Source organism: Schistocerca americana, chromosome X (assembly GCF_021461395.2).
Source record: "Schistocerca americana isolate TAMUIC-IGC-003095 chromosome X, iqSchAmer2.1, whole genome shotgun sequence".
NCBI classification, from domain to species: Eukaryota; Metazoa; Arthropoda; class Insecta; order Orthoptera; family Acrididae; genus Schistocerca; species Schistocerca americana.
Window position 1 is genome coordinate 211,562,332 of NC_060130.1, and position 14,769 is coordinate 211,577,100.

Here is a 14,769-nt window from a genome sequence, read left to right on the forward strand (position 1 = left end):
AGAATCTCTTCTTTCTAACCTTCTAACAAATTATGAAATTGCTTCATCTAAAGTGATACACTATTTTCAGTTGAGAAACCAGAGATTGGCGCTTGGCCTGTTGTGGACATAGCTCCTCCAACATGACACTACCCAAACACACGAAGTTGAGAAACACCTTAATTCCAAAATTATGTTGGGAGCATGTTCTGAAAATTCATATTCACTGACAAATTGTAAGAATCTTAAAGCTGTCCAACCAAGAGAGTCTTCTATCGGAACTTTGGTGAATTTGCAGAAATCATCTCGGGCATGGAATTTCTGCAATGATATGATCTTCAGAAATCTTATCATAATTACCAGTTACACTTTTTATGGTCTTGAGAAGTTCAATTTATGAGGTTTTAATCAGATTTCTGGATTCTCAAACAGCAAAATGATCTGATATACATTCCATGGTTTGCAAAGTATATCAATTTCTTGTAGAAACCCATCGATCAACTCTACCATTAACCTTCTCAGATCCTGGTGCGAAGTCAGAATCTTGTGTGCAGCATTCTTTCCAGGCATCATTTTATTCTTCCTGACAGTTCTACTTTTTTCCACAGGAATGCCTGTGTTGTCACATGTGTCCAGCAGGAATCGAAGTGCTTTGTCAACGAGATAATACCTCTTGTCCTACAAAAAGAGCATTACACTTCTCATCTTAGTAATACAAATTCTGAAGCTGACTCCAGGAATCTGTAAATACACTACTGGCCATTAAAATTGCTACACCAAGAAGAAATGCAGATGATAAACGGGTATTCATTGGACAAATATATTATACTAGAACTGACAAGTGATTACATTTTCACGCTTTTTGGGTGCATAGATCGTGAGAAATCAGTACCCAGAACAACCACCTCTGGCCGTAATAATGGCCTTGATACGCCTGGGCATGAAGTCAAACAGAGCTTGGATGGCGTGTACAGGTACAGCTGCCCATGCAGCTTCAACACGATACCACAGTTCATCAAGAGTAGTGACTGGCGTATTGTGACGAGCAAGTTGCTCGACCACCATTGACCAGACGTTTTCAATTGGTGAGAGGTCTGGAAAATGTGCTGTTCTGTATCCAGAAAGGCCCGTGCAGGACCTGCAACATGCGGTCGTGCATTATCCTGCTGAAATGTAGGGTTTTGTAGGGATTGAATGAAGGGTAGAGCCACGGGTCGTAACACATCTGAAATGTAACGTCCACTGTTCAAAGTGCCGTTAATGCGAACAAGAGGTGACAGAGACGTGTAACCAATGCCAACCCATACCATCACGCCAGGTGATACGCCAGTATGGCGATGACGAATACACGCTTCCAATGTGCATTCACCGCGATGTCGCCAAACACGGATGCGACCATCGTGATGCTATAAACAGAACCTGGATTCATCCGAAAAAATGATGTTTTGCCATTCGTGCACCAAGGTTCGTTGTTGAGTACACCATCGCACACGCTCCTGTCTGTGAAAAACAAAAAAACACGCATAATGGAACTGTTGCCGAAGTGTGTAATCTGCACAGATTGAAAGAGTGGTTTGGATAAGGTAAAACAATGCCTTAGGATTAAGTTTACAGCCGGCCGCGGTGATCTAGCGGTTCTAGGCGCGCAGTCCGGAACCGCGCGGCTGCTACGGTCGCAGGTTCGAATCCTGCCTCGGGCATGGATGTGTGTGATGTCCGTAGGTTAGTTAGGTTTAAGTAGTTCTAAGTTCTAGGGGACTGATGACCACAGATGTTAAGTCCCATAGTGCTCAGAGCCATTTGATTAAGTTTACAGATTCATTCTTGAACTCCAGAATGCACTCCAACATTGTATAAGCATTGTCATATCTTTATCCCAGGCACATTGTCATATCCAGGCCATCCTGTTCAGTAACTTGTAAAATATCTTCTGTTAACAGCTTTCTTCCCATTAGAATAACCTAGAAATGACTCCTCTACTTTAACTTCTTTGTTTTCTATGTGAACATAACAAATGATTTCACTGATTTTATGCCTGTGTGAAGTGAGATTATTTCATTTTGTGTAGTGGGGGATAAATAGCTTGTAAATATTTTATCCATCTGTGACTCTATGGTGTGGTCTGATCTGTTCTAGTTTTATCAAGTCTTCCCATAGTACAGCTTCATATTTAAATAACTGTCTAATAAGGTGCAGAAAATTTCCTGTTTTCTGCAGAATATGCTCTCTGTGTCCACACAATGACAGATTTTATTCAGCCCAAAACATAGTGACATCTAGCAGTCTTTTTAAAATATTTCACCTTTTCCTTTTTCTGTTTTAGGTACGGTCTGGGTGATATTATCAGTTGTTCCATTGGCAGTTTGACTTGTTCTTAAGGCTTCTTTCTTTCTTTCTTTCTTTCTTTCTTTCTTCTTCTATTTCTTTTTTTTAAGTTGCTCCAAGGTTTCATGGTTGTAAACTGTTGGACTAAGTTTCCTTCAATCTTAAAAACCAGTAAAAAATTGAAATGCACTGTTCAAACTTGAGTCTGAGCTGAAGTGGTTACAGCAAAAACAACAGAAACTTTGGTTTTTAGTTGAGTATTCCACCCAGGTTGTCAGAATTTTCTCACCATTTGGTTGCTTGATATAGAATCAGTCAGGTGTCAACTGTGGATTAGTACCTTTTGTCATATCCTTATTATATTATCTGTTAAAAGAAGAAAGTGATCCATCTCTGTTTCACAGTGCTTCACTCCCTATTTTAAGTCTACTGTTAGGGTTCTGGAACAGGGAAAGGCCATTAAGACAAATTGACTTCCGGACTTGGATAATTTCACATCGTCTTCCATGTCATTTTTGTCTGGTACTTCCTGAATGCTTCATGCTGGCATTGAAGGGCAACAAATTTCAGCATTGAGCTTACCAGTGACTGGTCTTCCAAAACCTTGGCCCTCTGTTCTTTCTTTGCTTTGCTATACTTGGATGAGGTCATCTCATGTTTGTGTTTATATTTTAAATTATATTCCTGCAAAAAATTAATTTTATCTAAAGAAATTATTGATTTTAGGTAATAACAATTGCTCATCGATAAAAACAAATTATCAGATGAATTCACAATTGCTGTGGTCGCCACAGTACATCGTCATCAGAATAACACAGGCACTGCAATATCGAAAACAAATTATAAAAATGGTTAATTCCTTAAGTACAGACATTATTTACTTATCAGCATTTAATGGCATTATTTTGTGCTAAATAAAGGTAGCTGTGTATCAGCATTATAGCACAAAACATTTTGAAGCATCAAAATACTTCAGTTCACTAAATATTTTTTTGCATGCAATGTTGGAAAGCATTTTACACGCACTTCCATTGCCAGCAGCACAGTATCGTGAACACTAGTTAATGTTTGTGCTAGGACAGATGTGACATCTCTTCATTTCTGCAGTGTTGGCAGAGCTCTTCTCATGTTTTTGTTGCTCCTCCTGTTGCTGCTGATACATTACTTCTATACTTATACCCATCAGAAACAACTTCATACACACTAATAACATGGGTTATACAGCTATTACCTATTTCCTGACAACATTTTCCAGGATATGTTAGTTTTAAGCTCCTTGAGAAATACTCTTCTTTGTGTCATTTTAGTGGTGTTCGTTTTGTAAGTGACGTAAGAATTTAATGTACAGACATTTGAAAATTGGAATGCAGCAAGTGGCCTTCTGCTTGTTTTGTACCCAACACTATATTTGTTGCATAGATGTTCCCACATATCCAACTCTTCCTTAGTCCAGTTGTCGAAAGTCAGTTTTTTACAGCCACTTGTATCGTCCTGTATGTTGTCAACACTTTGCATTACACATGTTAGAATTAAACAGCGAGATTACCTTGGAATGTAAAACACCATTTTTCTCATTGAAATATGCAAACTTGAACTCAGCATCTTATTGGGCAGGAGCTCTGCAGGCATTTCACATTTATTTTGCATAATATTCCCACTAAAGTCAGTTTCAAGTTGATCAAGGTTCTGGCTAGTGGGATATGGGTATGTCCGTTACCAATGGTTGTGTTTCTCCTTGAGTCTATATATGAGTGACTAGACATTTGAGAGCACCTGAAAGATGATTAGATTGCCTGAATCATCAGATCGTATTCCTACATACATCTCAAATGTGTGTAAATAAAAATTTCTCTATTCTACTGTTGCACCTACCTTATTACAAATTTCTTTGGGTTTTAAGACAAATAGTGTTGAAATGAGCAACACTCCCAAAAAGGAAAGAGTTACTTGCCAGTCATTACATATTCTGTAGGAGAATTTGCTTTCATGTATTTTTTTCCTATGAGGGTCAGAAATTCATGAATAGCAAATATTAGGTAGATTTCTGCACCTGACAGTCGCATACATAGTATGTAAATACCAAGTGATACCACTATTTGGCCTCACAGTTGTAATAAATCACACCATATCATATTTCCTTTCAATTTTCAATGTTTTATTGTTACACTATACAATAATAATGTAACATGCTGGTAGACAAAGCAGAAAAGAGTTCAAGTTTTGTGCTAGACCAGTTTTACAGCTGGGTCCTGCGTTTGCACATCTGAGCAATTAGTAACTCTAGTTTCAGATAAATGTGTGATAATATAAGGGCCAATCAGCAAATTTCCTTTTGAGTGCATTGCTGTAGCTTATATGCAATATAGCATGACTCCAGTGTGGGTATATTAGTATCAGCATGTAGGCAAGGGATTACAGACGCATCCAAAGAGGACCAGTGTGCTGTTATTCTTTTCTTGGCTGCCGAAGGACAAAGAATGGTAGATATCCATTGGAGAATGAAGAAGGTGTGTGGGGCAGCATGTTTGTCGAAAACCAATTTTGTGGGAGTTGTGCACAAAGTTCCGTGCATAATGCACATCCCCATATCGCAAATGTTGTAACGCAGAAGCTACGCCGACTCAAGAGGGAGACACTCGAGCACACACCCTATGGTCCTGATCTCCTCCCACATTCTCTATGCTCTCAGTCCTTTAAAGTCATAGAGGGTTGACAATTCATGTCTGACATGGATGTGCAGCAGATAGTTACAGACTTCTTGAAGCAGTAAGAGACTGTGTTTTACCAAATTAGATCTTCAACTTGGTGTGTCAGTGGGATGATTGCCTCAGTGCTCAAGGTGATTTTGCCTGTTTGGCATACAGATTCCGAAATTCTGGACTGTACGACCTTCAAACGGAAACTTCTTGATTGCCCCTTATAACAATGTGTTTTTTAGCTGGTCTATTTTGGCTAAATGACTTGTTGTTTGATTTGGTTTTACTGTTAAGATAAGAAAAAAAGAACTATTACAGATCGTATTCAGTTTTTTTTAGAAATCTTATCATGTTTAAGCTCAGAGAAATGTCTTGCAGATTCATCACATCCACATAATGCACAGTAACCCTGAAAAAAATATCTGAATAGATAAGATATAATCTCGACACAAAATTTCGTTATTATTCTTCTTCTACAGAAATATTAAAAAGTGTTGCATATTCAATGCTATGGATGTCTCAAAAGATGACATACATAGGAGGGGTGCCAGGAAAAAAGAAATGGCAAGAGGCTTGCAAATAAAGATGATGATAAACATGTTGGTGATGGTGATTAAAAACAGTAGTACCACAAACTATTCACTTAGCTAGTAAGAAAGAAAGGAAGTGATGAACTAATTAATGTAAACCACTCATTTTTGTTTATTTTACTTCTCCTTGGAATACCAAAATGTAGACAATCTAAAATGGCTTAAGTTTAGAATAGATATAATGATAACTTTAGAGACAAATGATTTAGTTCAATAAAACAGTTTTTGATTTTGATTGGTCAGACAGTTAAAATTCCTCGAGTTTCATCGAAAAGAGATTGTCTTATAGTCGCGTACACACGGTATGGTACTGAGATTCTCTTCAAGGGTTCTTTCCAATGCCAGTTTAAAAAATGGTATTATAATGCAACAGTTATAAACATTAAAAGTGACCTGTATATGTCAAAAAATTTGCCATATTGTGTGCTATAACTTAGTGAAATGTACACCTTGATATATTTGCTTGTTGTGGTTGTATTTAAGATGACCTACCTTAGCTGTGTGTCCTTGTACAATTGTATGTAGATCATTATGCACTGATTTGTTTTGAATTAATTTTTAGCATTTCAGTGTTACAGTTTGATCACAAAAAATTACAATTTTCAGAAAAGTGGAAGATTTACCGGAGTTTTTGCAGAAGTGTGACTATGTCATAAATGTATTACCTTCCACACCTCAGACTACGGGACTTCTTAATGCAGATTTATTGAAGAACTGTGCTTCAAAGGAAACTGTTTTTATCAATATTGGAAGAGCATCAGTGGTGAAAGAAGAGGATCTGATAACAGCGTTAGAAAATAAGTGGCTGTCAGCAGCGATCCTTGATGTCTTTGAGAAAGAGCCATTGCCACCAGATAATCCACTTTGGAAAATGCCACAGGTATAATTTAGTTACTAACATTTTTATCAGTGTGTGTGTGTGTGTGTGTGTGTGTGTGTGTGTGTGTGTGTGTGTGTGTGTGTGTGTGTGTGTGTGTCCGTGCGCGCGCATCCGCGCGCTGCATGATAACAGTTTTAAAGATACTTCAAACAAGTTATTATTATAAATTGATTTTTGTGTAATCGTTGGAAACTGTTTTTACCCAAGTAATATTGTCAGAATTGGAGCTGATATTAGGCTATCAGAGTTTTTCATCTACCTTCGCAGAGGCAGTTTGTGATGGTTTGCCTGCTTTTTTCCTTCGTTTGTTGTCCTCAGTGTCAATGTACTGCATTGCTATACTGGCTGAAAAATGAGGGGTGAAAGTAAAGCACGGACTTCTTTAAATGATGTAGCCAACAGGTGCACACTTGCATGTCACAGTTTTTTACTTTCACTGTTCACGATCCCCCCACCATATACACATTTAATATGGCCAGTGCACTATTGTTTAACTTTCGATAAGCCTCGTTAATAGTCTGCAGGAAAATATCCACATACTTCTATAATAGTTTCCTGCTGAACATCTGTGTGCAGTAAAAGCCTTACCACAGTGTTCACATTTCTTGAAGAATAAAAGTGGTACGTATGGAAACAGACAATGTCATTGTTTTAACACACAGCCTAATTGTGTTACACTTATTTCACAGTTAAGTTGATGCATTGTTGTTGATCCAATCAACACAGGTTTCTTGTCTGAAAATTGGCCCTGGACTGACTGTCTCAGGACCAAAAATTGGGACCTTATATATCCTCACAATAATAGGTACTGAAACGACATATTGTTTGATGTTTACTATACAGAAAATACGATTAAAACTTAACTCATTCAATTAACTTTACACATAAAAAAATTGGCTCTTTTTAACAGTTTCTTCCACTACAAGAGTTAGGCCAAATTATTTGTTTAAATTTCAACAGTACTTTTGAAAAAACTGTTAATTACTTCGGTATTAATGAAGGGCTGGATTTGTTAACATGTTTCTGAATAGAGCCAAATAAATCCTTTAAGAATACTATTAGTTGTTCCTCCAAATGTGTATAATTAGTACAGAATGTATATTTGTTTATAAGTCAATAATAGGATTTAAGTTACAAAACAATTACTGATTTCACCCTATAACCAAAGATACTGACTATGAATAGTCAAAATAAATTAGATGTGGTGTTATATTCTTTAAAACTGCAATATAGTGTGTGTGTGTGTGTGTGTGTGTGTGTGTGTGTGTGTGTGTGTGTGTGAGTGCGTGTGTTTTTTGCACCACATCTTGGCCCATTTTTTCAAGCTAGGGTGTTCAGATACCTAGAAATACACAAGCATCATTCTCAGTAGTGTTAAATTACTACAAAGTCAAGGTTTCACTAATAGTTTAAGGAGATGGGAAATGTACTACATAGGTTAATGAAACATCCATCAAGAGTAACCATTCTGCAACACAAATAAAATTTGGTCGCAGTTACACAGTAAAATCCAGTAATGTCTTAGACAATAGTCTGCAGACGTTACAGCTGCCTCATTGATACAGTTACTAAACAAACTTTGTAAAGGAGATTCAAAGAAGTTGTCTGCCAGACATCCTGGCTGTGTGTGTTACACTCACAGTAGTGCAGAGAGGAGCCCTATTACACTGAGGTGATAGAAGTCATCGGATAGCAAAATGCACATATACAGATGGCAGTAGTATCACTTACACAAGGTGTACATGGGAATGCATTGGCGAAGATGTGCTGTTGATTTAAACTTGCTCTTCATGGACAATAATGGCCATCTGAATTGAGCTTCTCATGTGGATATCTCAAAAGTAAATATTTCCAATGTGTGGACTAGCAAGTGTGGTTTCTGGATCCAAATCCTGTAGAGCATGCGTGGGATGTGTTGTGGACACACACTTCGTCCAGTCAACAGCCTTGTATAGTTCTTTGACTCCTTCACAGATCTTTCTCAGTAATGAGTTCAATTACTTTAGCCATCTCTTGCAGAGAATGCCATGTCATTTTCAAAGGTATCTATTAAAATCTGCAATTAAATATTTTTTGAAATTTCTCACTTATTTTGAACTTTTCTAAGTTCATATTCTGGATGCTGTTGTATGCCAAACTAGTAGAGATTTAGCTTTACCTTGAGCTGCAACCTGTTTAGGAAAAATACTCTACTTTTTAATTATCTGTAGTTTGAGGAATTGATGTTTGCCATCAGCTCTACAAATTTATTATTTGTTTTCTACCAGTTTCATTGCACCAACCATGTTCACAGGAAGTGAATTCAATTTCCCATTGGGTAAATTGAAAATCATCTGCCATAAAATGTTCACAGAACCGCATATAACAGGTCATGATTTTGATACCTGCACAAAATTGACTTTACTATGATTAAATGGAATGATCATTAAGGTAATAACATGAGAACTAACATCAGGTCATTGCCTTCTTTGTTTATAATACATGCACAAAACCCATGATAAGCACTCTAGTTAGTGAATCTTATTAAGCAACGGTTTTTGTTTTCCCCCATTTCAACTATGCTTTAAAGAATTATACAGGACTTTAAGAGTAGGGAGGCTACAAGTATTGGCAATGACAGAAGCTTCAGATTCTCCACTGAGATATTTTTATTTGTTCCCTTCACACTACAGTTGAACCTCACTTAACGAGCACCTCCCATAACGTGCAATTCACACAATGACCAAAACAAATTGTAAAAAAATTACTCACTTAATGAGCAATGTTTCACATGATGACAATTTTGTGTGACATCACCAACCATTCACGTGCTGCAGCGGAAACGTTCAACAATATGAACATCTTTCATCATCAGCAGTGGCATATGAGCAATGTCTTTAGTATATACTGTATTCTGGGTTTAGTGCGCTTTCTGCTACCATCTTAGTGCAGCTTGATAACACATTTTTCTAAACTTGTGATCACACAGTGTTTTTTGTGTGCAGATTTTAATAACCTTTGTCGCAATATCCCCGGGGATAAATCTGCAAGAAGATGACCATAAGAGAAAGAAAATTACCTTACAAATGAAATGCAAAATCAATTAAAAATGTGAATGTGGTGTGAGCGTTGCTGATTTAGCATGCACGTACGATTGGTCCACATCAACTGTTAGCACTATCCTCAAGAGCAAGAACGATAACAAGTTTAAGGAAATAGATGCTTCAAAGGGAGTGACAAGAGTATCTAAACAATGGTTTTGTATTCTGGATGATGTCGAAAGGTTGCTCCTCATATGGATAAATGAAAAGCAATTTCAAGGGACTACTATTAATGAGAACATCGTTTGTGAGAAGGCGAGAATGATTTTTGCCGACCTCGAAGATGCCAGGATGATCAACTGCTGAAGAAGTGTTTAAGGGAAGCTGTGTGTGATTCAAGAACCTTAAGAGAAGAACCGGCATCCACAGCATTGTGAGGCACAGCGAAGCAGCCATCTCTGACACAAATGCAGTAGAGAACTTCATAAGCAACTTCAAGGAGCTCATAGATTATAAGGTTATCTGCCACAACAGGTTTTTAATTGTGGTGAGTGGGGTCTAGTCTGGAAAGAGATGCCAAAGTGTACCTTTATAACAGCAGAGCAGAATGCATTGCCCAGTCACAAGCCAATGAAAGACTGTCTCATGCTACTATTCTGTGCCAGTGCAAATAATGATTTGAAAATTAAACTGCTGCTGGTATACAATTTAGAAACTCCATAAGTCTTCAAGAAGTGTAAAGTCCAGAAGAGCAGGTTAAATGTGATGTGGAGGTCCAACAAGGCTTGGGTGACACCTGATCCTTTTTGTGCTTGGATCAATGAAGTGTTTGGTCCTTCGGTGAAAAAATATTTGCTTGGGATGAATCTACCCCTCCATGTCTTGCTTGCTATGGACAACACACCTGCCCATTCTCCATGACTACAAGACCACCTCCTTGAAAAATTTCAGTTCATCAAGATCCAGTTTCTGTCTCCCAGCACCACTCTATTAATCCAGCCTATGGACCAGCAGATTACTTCTAATGTTCAGAAGCTCTACACTAAAGCACTCTTCTAGCATTGTTTCGAGTTGATTGAAACTTCCGATCTCACTGCCAGGGAGTGCTGGAAATATCACTTCAGCATCGTTGCCTGCATCAAGATGTTTGAAAAGGCGTGAGAAAGGGTTACCAAGAGAACTCTCACTTCTGCTTGGAAGAAGCTTTTGCTGGAGTGCGTTCTTGAATGTGACTCTAAGGCATTTGAGTCAGTAGCTGTGGAGCCTGTACTCAACGAGATTGTGTCTTTGGCCAAGAGCATGGGACTAGAAGTGGATAACAATGATATTGATGAGTTTGGGGAAGATCATTGCCAAGGAATGACCATTGAAGAGCTTATGGAGTTGCAGTGTGTTGCAGGAAGTTGTGGAAATGAGTTCAGAGGAGGAGGAGGAGGAGGAGGTGGCGGTGGCGGAGGAGGCGGAGGAGGTGGTAACAGCAAAGCAGCAATCTTCTGGTGCAATAAGAGAAATGCTGAAAGCATGGGAATTGGTTGCTTCGTACATTGAAAATCATCACCCCAATAAAGCAGTGTCTACGTTCACTGCAAATTTATTTGACGATAATGATGTCTCTCATTTTCGCCAAGTGTTGAAGCTTCGGCAGAAACAAATGACTACAGATAGCTTTCTAGTGAAAAAGAATTAGTTATGTATCATGAATAATAAAGTATGTAATATTGTATGTATAATTTTCTTTGAGTAAATGGCATGAGTAAGATAAAACTTACAGTACTTTTTCTGCCTGGAATGCATTATCCAGTTTTACCTTAATTTTGTGGGATAAATTGTTTTGCTTGACAAGTATTTCATACTATGTGTAAGTTTCTCAAACGAATTATGCTCGCTATGTGAGGTTCCACGGTATTTGTTCCTTTCACGCTCCTGATGTGGTCTACAATCCTAAGACTTGTCTGATGCAACTCTACACAATAGTCTGTCATGTGCAAACTACTTCATCTCTGCTATTACCAAACTGACAATACTTTGATGCTTCTGGATATGTCGTTTCAACTAAATCTATCTTTTAGTCATGTTGTGCCATAAATGTATTTTAGAGATGTTGTGCTATTAATATATTTTCCCCCCAATTTGATTCAGTGCCATTTCGTTAGTTATCAGATCTATCCACCTATGTTCACATCCATGTTTCCCTTCTGTACAAGACTACACTCCAGACAAATACCTTCAGAAAAGGGTTCACAACACTTAAATTTATATTCAGTGTTAATACATTACTCTTTTTCCTAAATGTTTTTCATACTGTTGCCAGTCTGCATTATATGTCACCTATGCATTCGCTATCATGTTATTATTCTGTCCAAATGAAACTCATTTACTACTATTCGTGCTTCATATTTACCTACGTCCCTCAGCAGTGCTTGATGTAATTTGACTACATTCCATTACCATTGTTTTACTTTTATTGATATTCATCTTTTTTTTTAAATACACTATCCATTCTGTTCAACTGATCTAAGTGATTTGCCATATGTGACAGATTTACAGTTTTTCAGCAAACCTCAAAGTTTTAATTTCTTCTGACTGAACTTCAGTTTCCATTTCAAAATTCTTCTCAATTTCCTACACAACTTGTTCAGTGCATAGCTTGATAGCATGGGAATTGGCTCTAACCATGTCTCATTCCTTTCTCCACTACTGCTTCCCTTCCATGTCCTTTGAACTTTATAACTGCAGCCTGGTTTCTGTACAAATTGTAAATAACCTTCCATTATATTATTTGTGTTACCTTCAAAATTTCAAAGGGTGTAGTCCAGTCCACATGGTCAAAAGCTTTCTCAGAATCTAGAAGTACCATAAATATGGGTTTGCTTTTCTTCAACCTATGTTCTAAGAGAAGTTGTAGGGTCAGTACTCACTATAATTCATGTCTGTGTTTTGCAGCTGTGGTATATTAGACAGATGCTTCAATCAGATTCACACCTATTAGAACCTGCATTTCTTATAATTGGGGTTATTACAATCTTCTGGAAGTCTGAGGGTGTTACACCTTTCTCATACCTTGTATACCAGATACAATAGCTTTGTCATGGTATGTTCTCCCAAGTTCTTAGTAATTTTAAGAATTGTCACCTACTCTAGATGTCTTGATCCAACTTAGGTCTTTCAGTGCTCTGTCAAATTCTTCTCACAGTATCTCACCTCCATGTATTTCCTCTTCCTTCTCCATACTATTTTCTTCAGGTTTATTTCCTTTTGTATTACACTTCCACATATCCCTTCCACCTGTCAGCTTTCCCTTCTTTGCTTAGTACTGGATTACCATCTGAGCTCCTGACATTCAAATAGCTACTTCCCTTTTCTCCAAAGGCTTCTTTAATTTTCCTATAGTTAACAGATACATTTCCCATAGTCATGTATCCTTCTAAAGCTTTGCGTTTCTCCTCTAGACATTCCTGCTTTGTCATTGTGACCTTTCTGTCAATTTTCTTTATCGGATGTCTGTTTTCCCAATTTTATATATTTACCTTTCATCAGTTATATTCAGTAGTCTGTTCATTATCCAAGGATTTCTACTGGATGTTGTCGTTTTGCCTGTTCGATCATCTGCTACCTTCACTATTTCATCTCTCATTTGTTTTTTATTGTTTTCCTTTCCCCTGTTTCGGTCAATCATTGCCTGATGCTCCCTTTGAAATTCTTCACATCCATTCATACTTTCAGTTTATTCCACTTCCATCTTCTTAATTTCCTACCTTTCTTCAGTTTTTTTCAGTTTTGACCTGAAGTTCATAATCAATAAATAATGATCAGATTCCACATCCATCCCAGGAAATGACTTAGTTAAGATATGGTTTCAAAATATCTACCTCACATTATATATCTGAAACCTTCTGGTGTCGCCAAGTCTCTTTCATGTATATAACCCTCTTTCATGTTTCATAAACCAATGTTAGCAATGATGAAACTGTGCTGGATTCTACTGGGTGGCTTTCCCTTTTACTACTTTAGCCCCACTTCATGTTCTCCTACTTTTATCTCACTTTTCCCATGACTGAATTCCCTTAATTATCTGAATAATTTCTTATGTCTCATAATACATCCTTTGATATCTACCGAAAACTGGTGAAGCACATAGACATAGGAAAATCCCTTATGTACACAATGAAGAAAACAGTGTGATGGTTATTTTGAGAACTATAGCTTCAACTAATACCATGCTTGTATTACAATTTTTTTTTTTTATGCATATAACTCTTTGCGAGGAGTCATTTTATGTATTCCATTTGAACATATGGAAATGCTGAATTTTTTATAATTTATTTGTGTGTGCTCCTGTGGCTTTTATCCCTTCAGTTTGTGTTTTGCATTAGGAGTGATATTTGCCAATGACAATGTACAGACCATGGTAAAGCTCCGCCATAGCCTCATTTTAACAGATTTTTGTATTTTATTAACAGGTTTAGGAACAGTATTTCCTGTTTTAAATGTTTGTGTAACAAAGATACACTGTCAAGCAAATTTTTTACATTTAATCAATTTGCTGAATAACCAAAACTGTGAAAATTATACTGAGAGTGATGATTTTTTGCAGGTAACTGTTACGCCTCATATATCTGGTATTTCCCGTGCCAAAGACATTGTCAGACGATTTATGGAAAATTATGAGAAGTATAAAAACAACAAGCCACTACTAAATGTTGTAGACTTTGATAAAGGCTATTAATATTAAAATCTTCATGTTGGAGTGTAAGTTACAGTTTCAAATGTTCATCGTCATCTACTCATTTGTAATAATTCATAATTTCGTGTGTGGAAATGTTCAATAAATACCAAAGCTTCTTCATTCACAAAGTGATGACTCTCGAGTGTGATAAATTTGTGATGCATTAAGATTAAATAAATTTTATTTTATTGTAAACTGTACAAAATACCTTATTTGTGTTTACCCACCATACATTGTATTTAGATGTTTGATCTGTAGAACTGTGGCTGAAATACTAGCAACTCACTCCCTCTGACAGTGATTCAGATTTCGTGCTTAGCATGGACATGGGCGTGTCAGATGTACCAAGGCTGCGAGCAGTGGCTGCACGCCACCAATGTAAGGGGAGCCACCACCGAGATATGCACATCACATGGCGCTACCCGGTGGCGACTGTTTGTCACTGAGCCTGTGGCCCATGCTCACAGCTTGGTGCATTGCTTGCTGTACTTCGTTACTGTTTGTGTCATGCCATTGTACAGCCAAGTTGACCTAGTTTGTTTTCCGCTCTCAA

General features: G+C 37.4%; 1 protein-coding gene across 2 annotated transcripts in view; it reads left to right on the forward strand.

Moving 5' to 3' along the window:
- The window catches only part of LOC124555634 (glyoxylate/hydroxypyruvate reductase A-like), a 70,307-nt gene extending 55,896 nt beyond the window's left edge, over nt 1-14,411 (forward strand). For both annotated transcript variants that reach the window (XM_047129610.1, XM_047129611.1), the window contains exons 6-7: nt 6,197-6,470; nt 14,085-14,411. In XM_047129610.1, the coding sequence (XP_046985566.1) occupies nt 6,197-6,470; nt 14,085-14,216 (406 nt within the window). In that variant the 3' untranslated portion in view covers nt 14,217-14,411. The remainder of the gene's footprint in view (nt 1-6,196; nt 6,471-14,084) is intronic.
- Nucleotides 14,412-14,769: the final 358 nt, after the last annotated feature.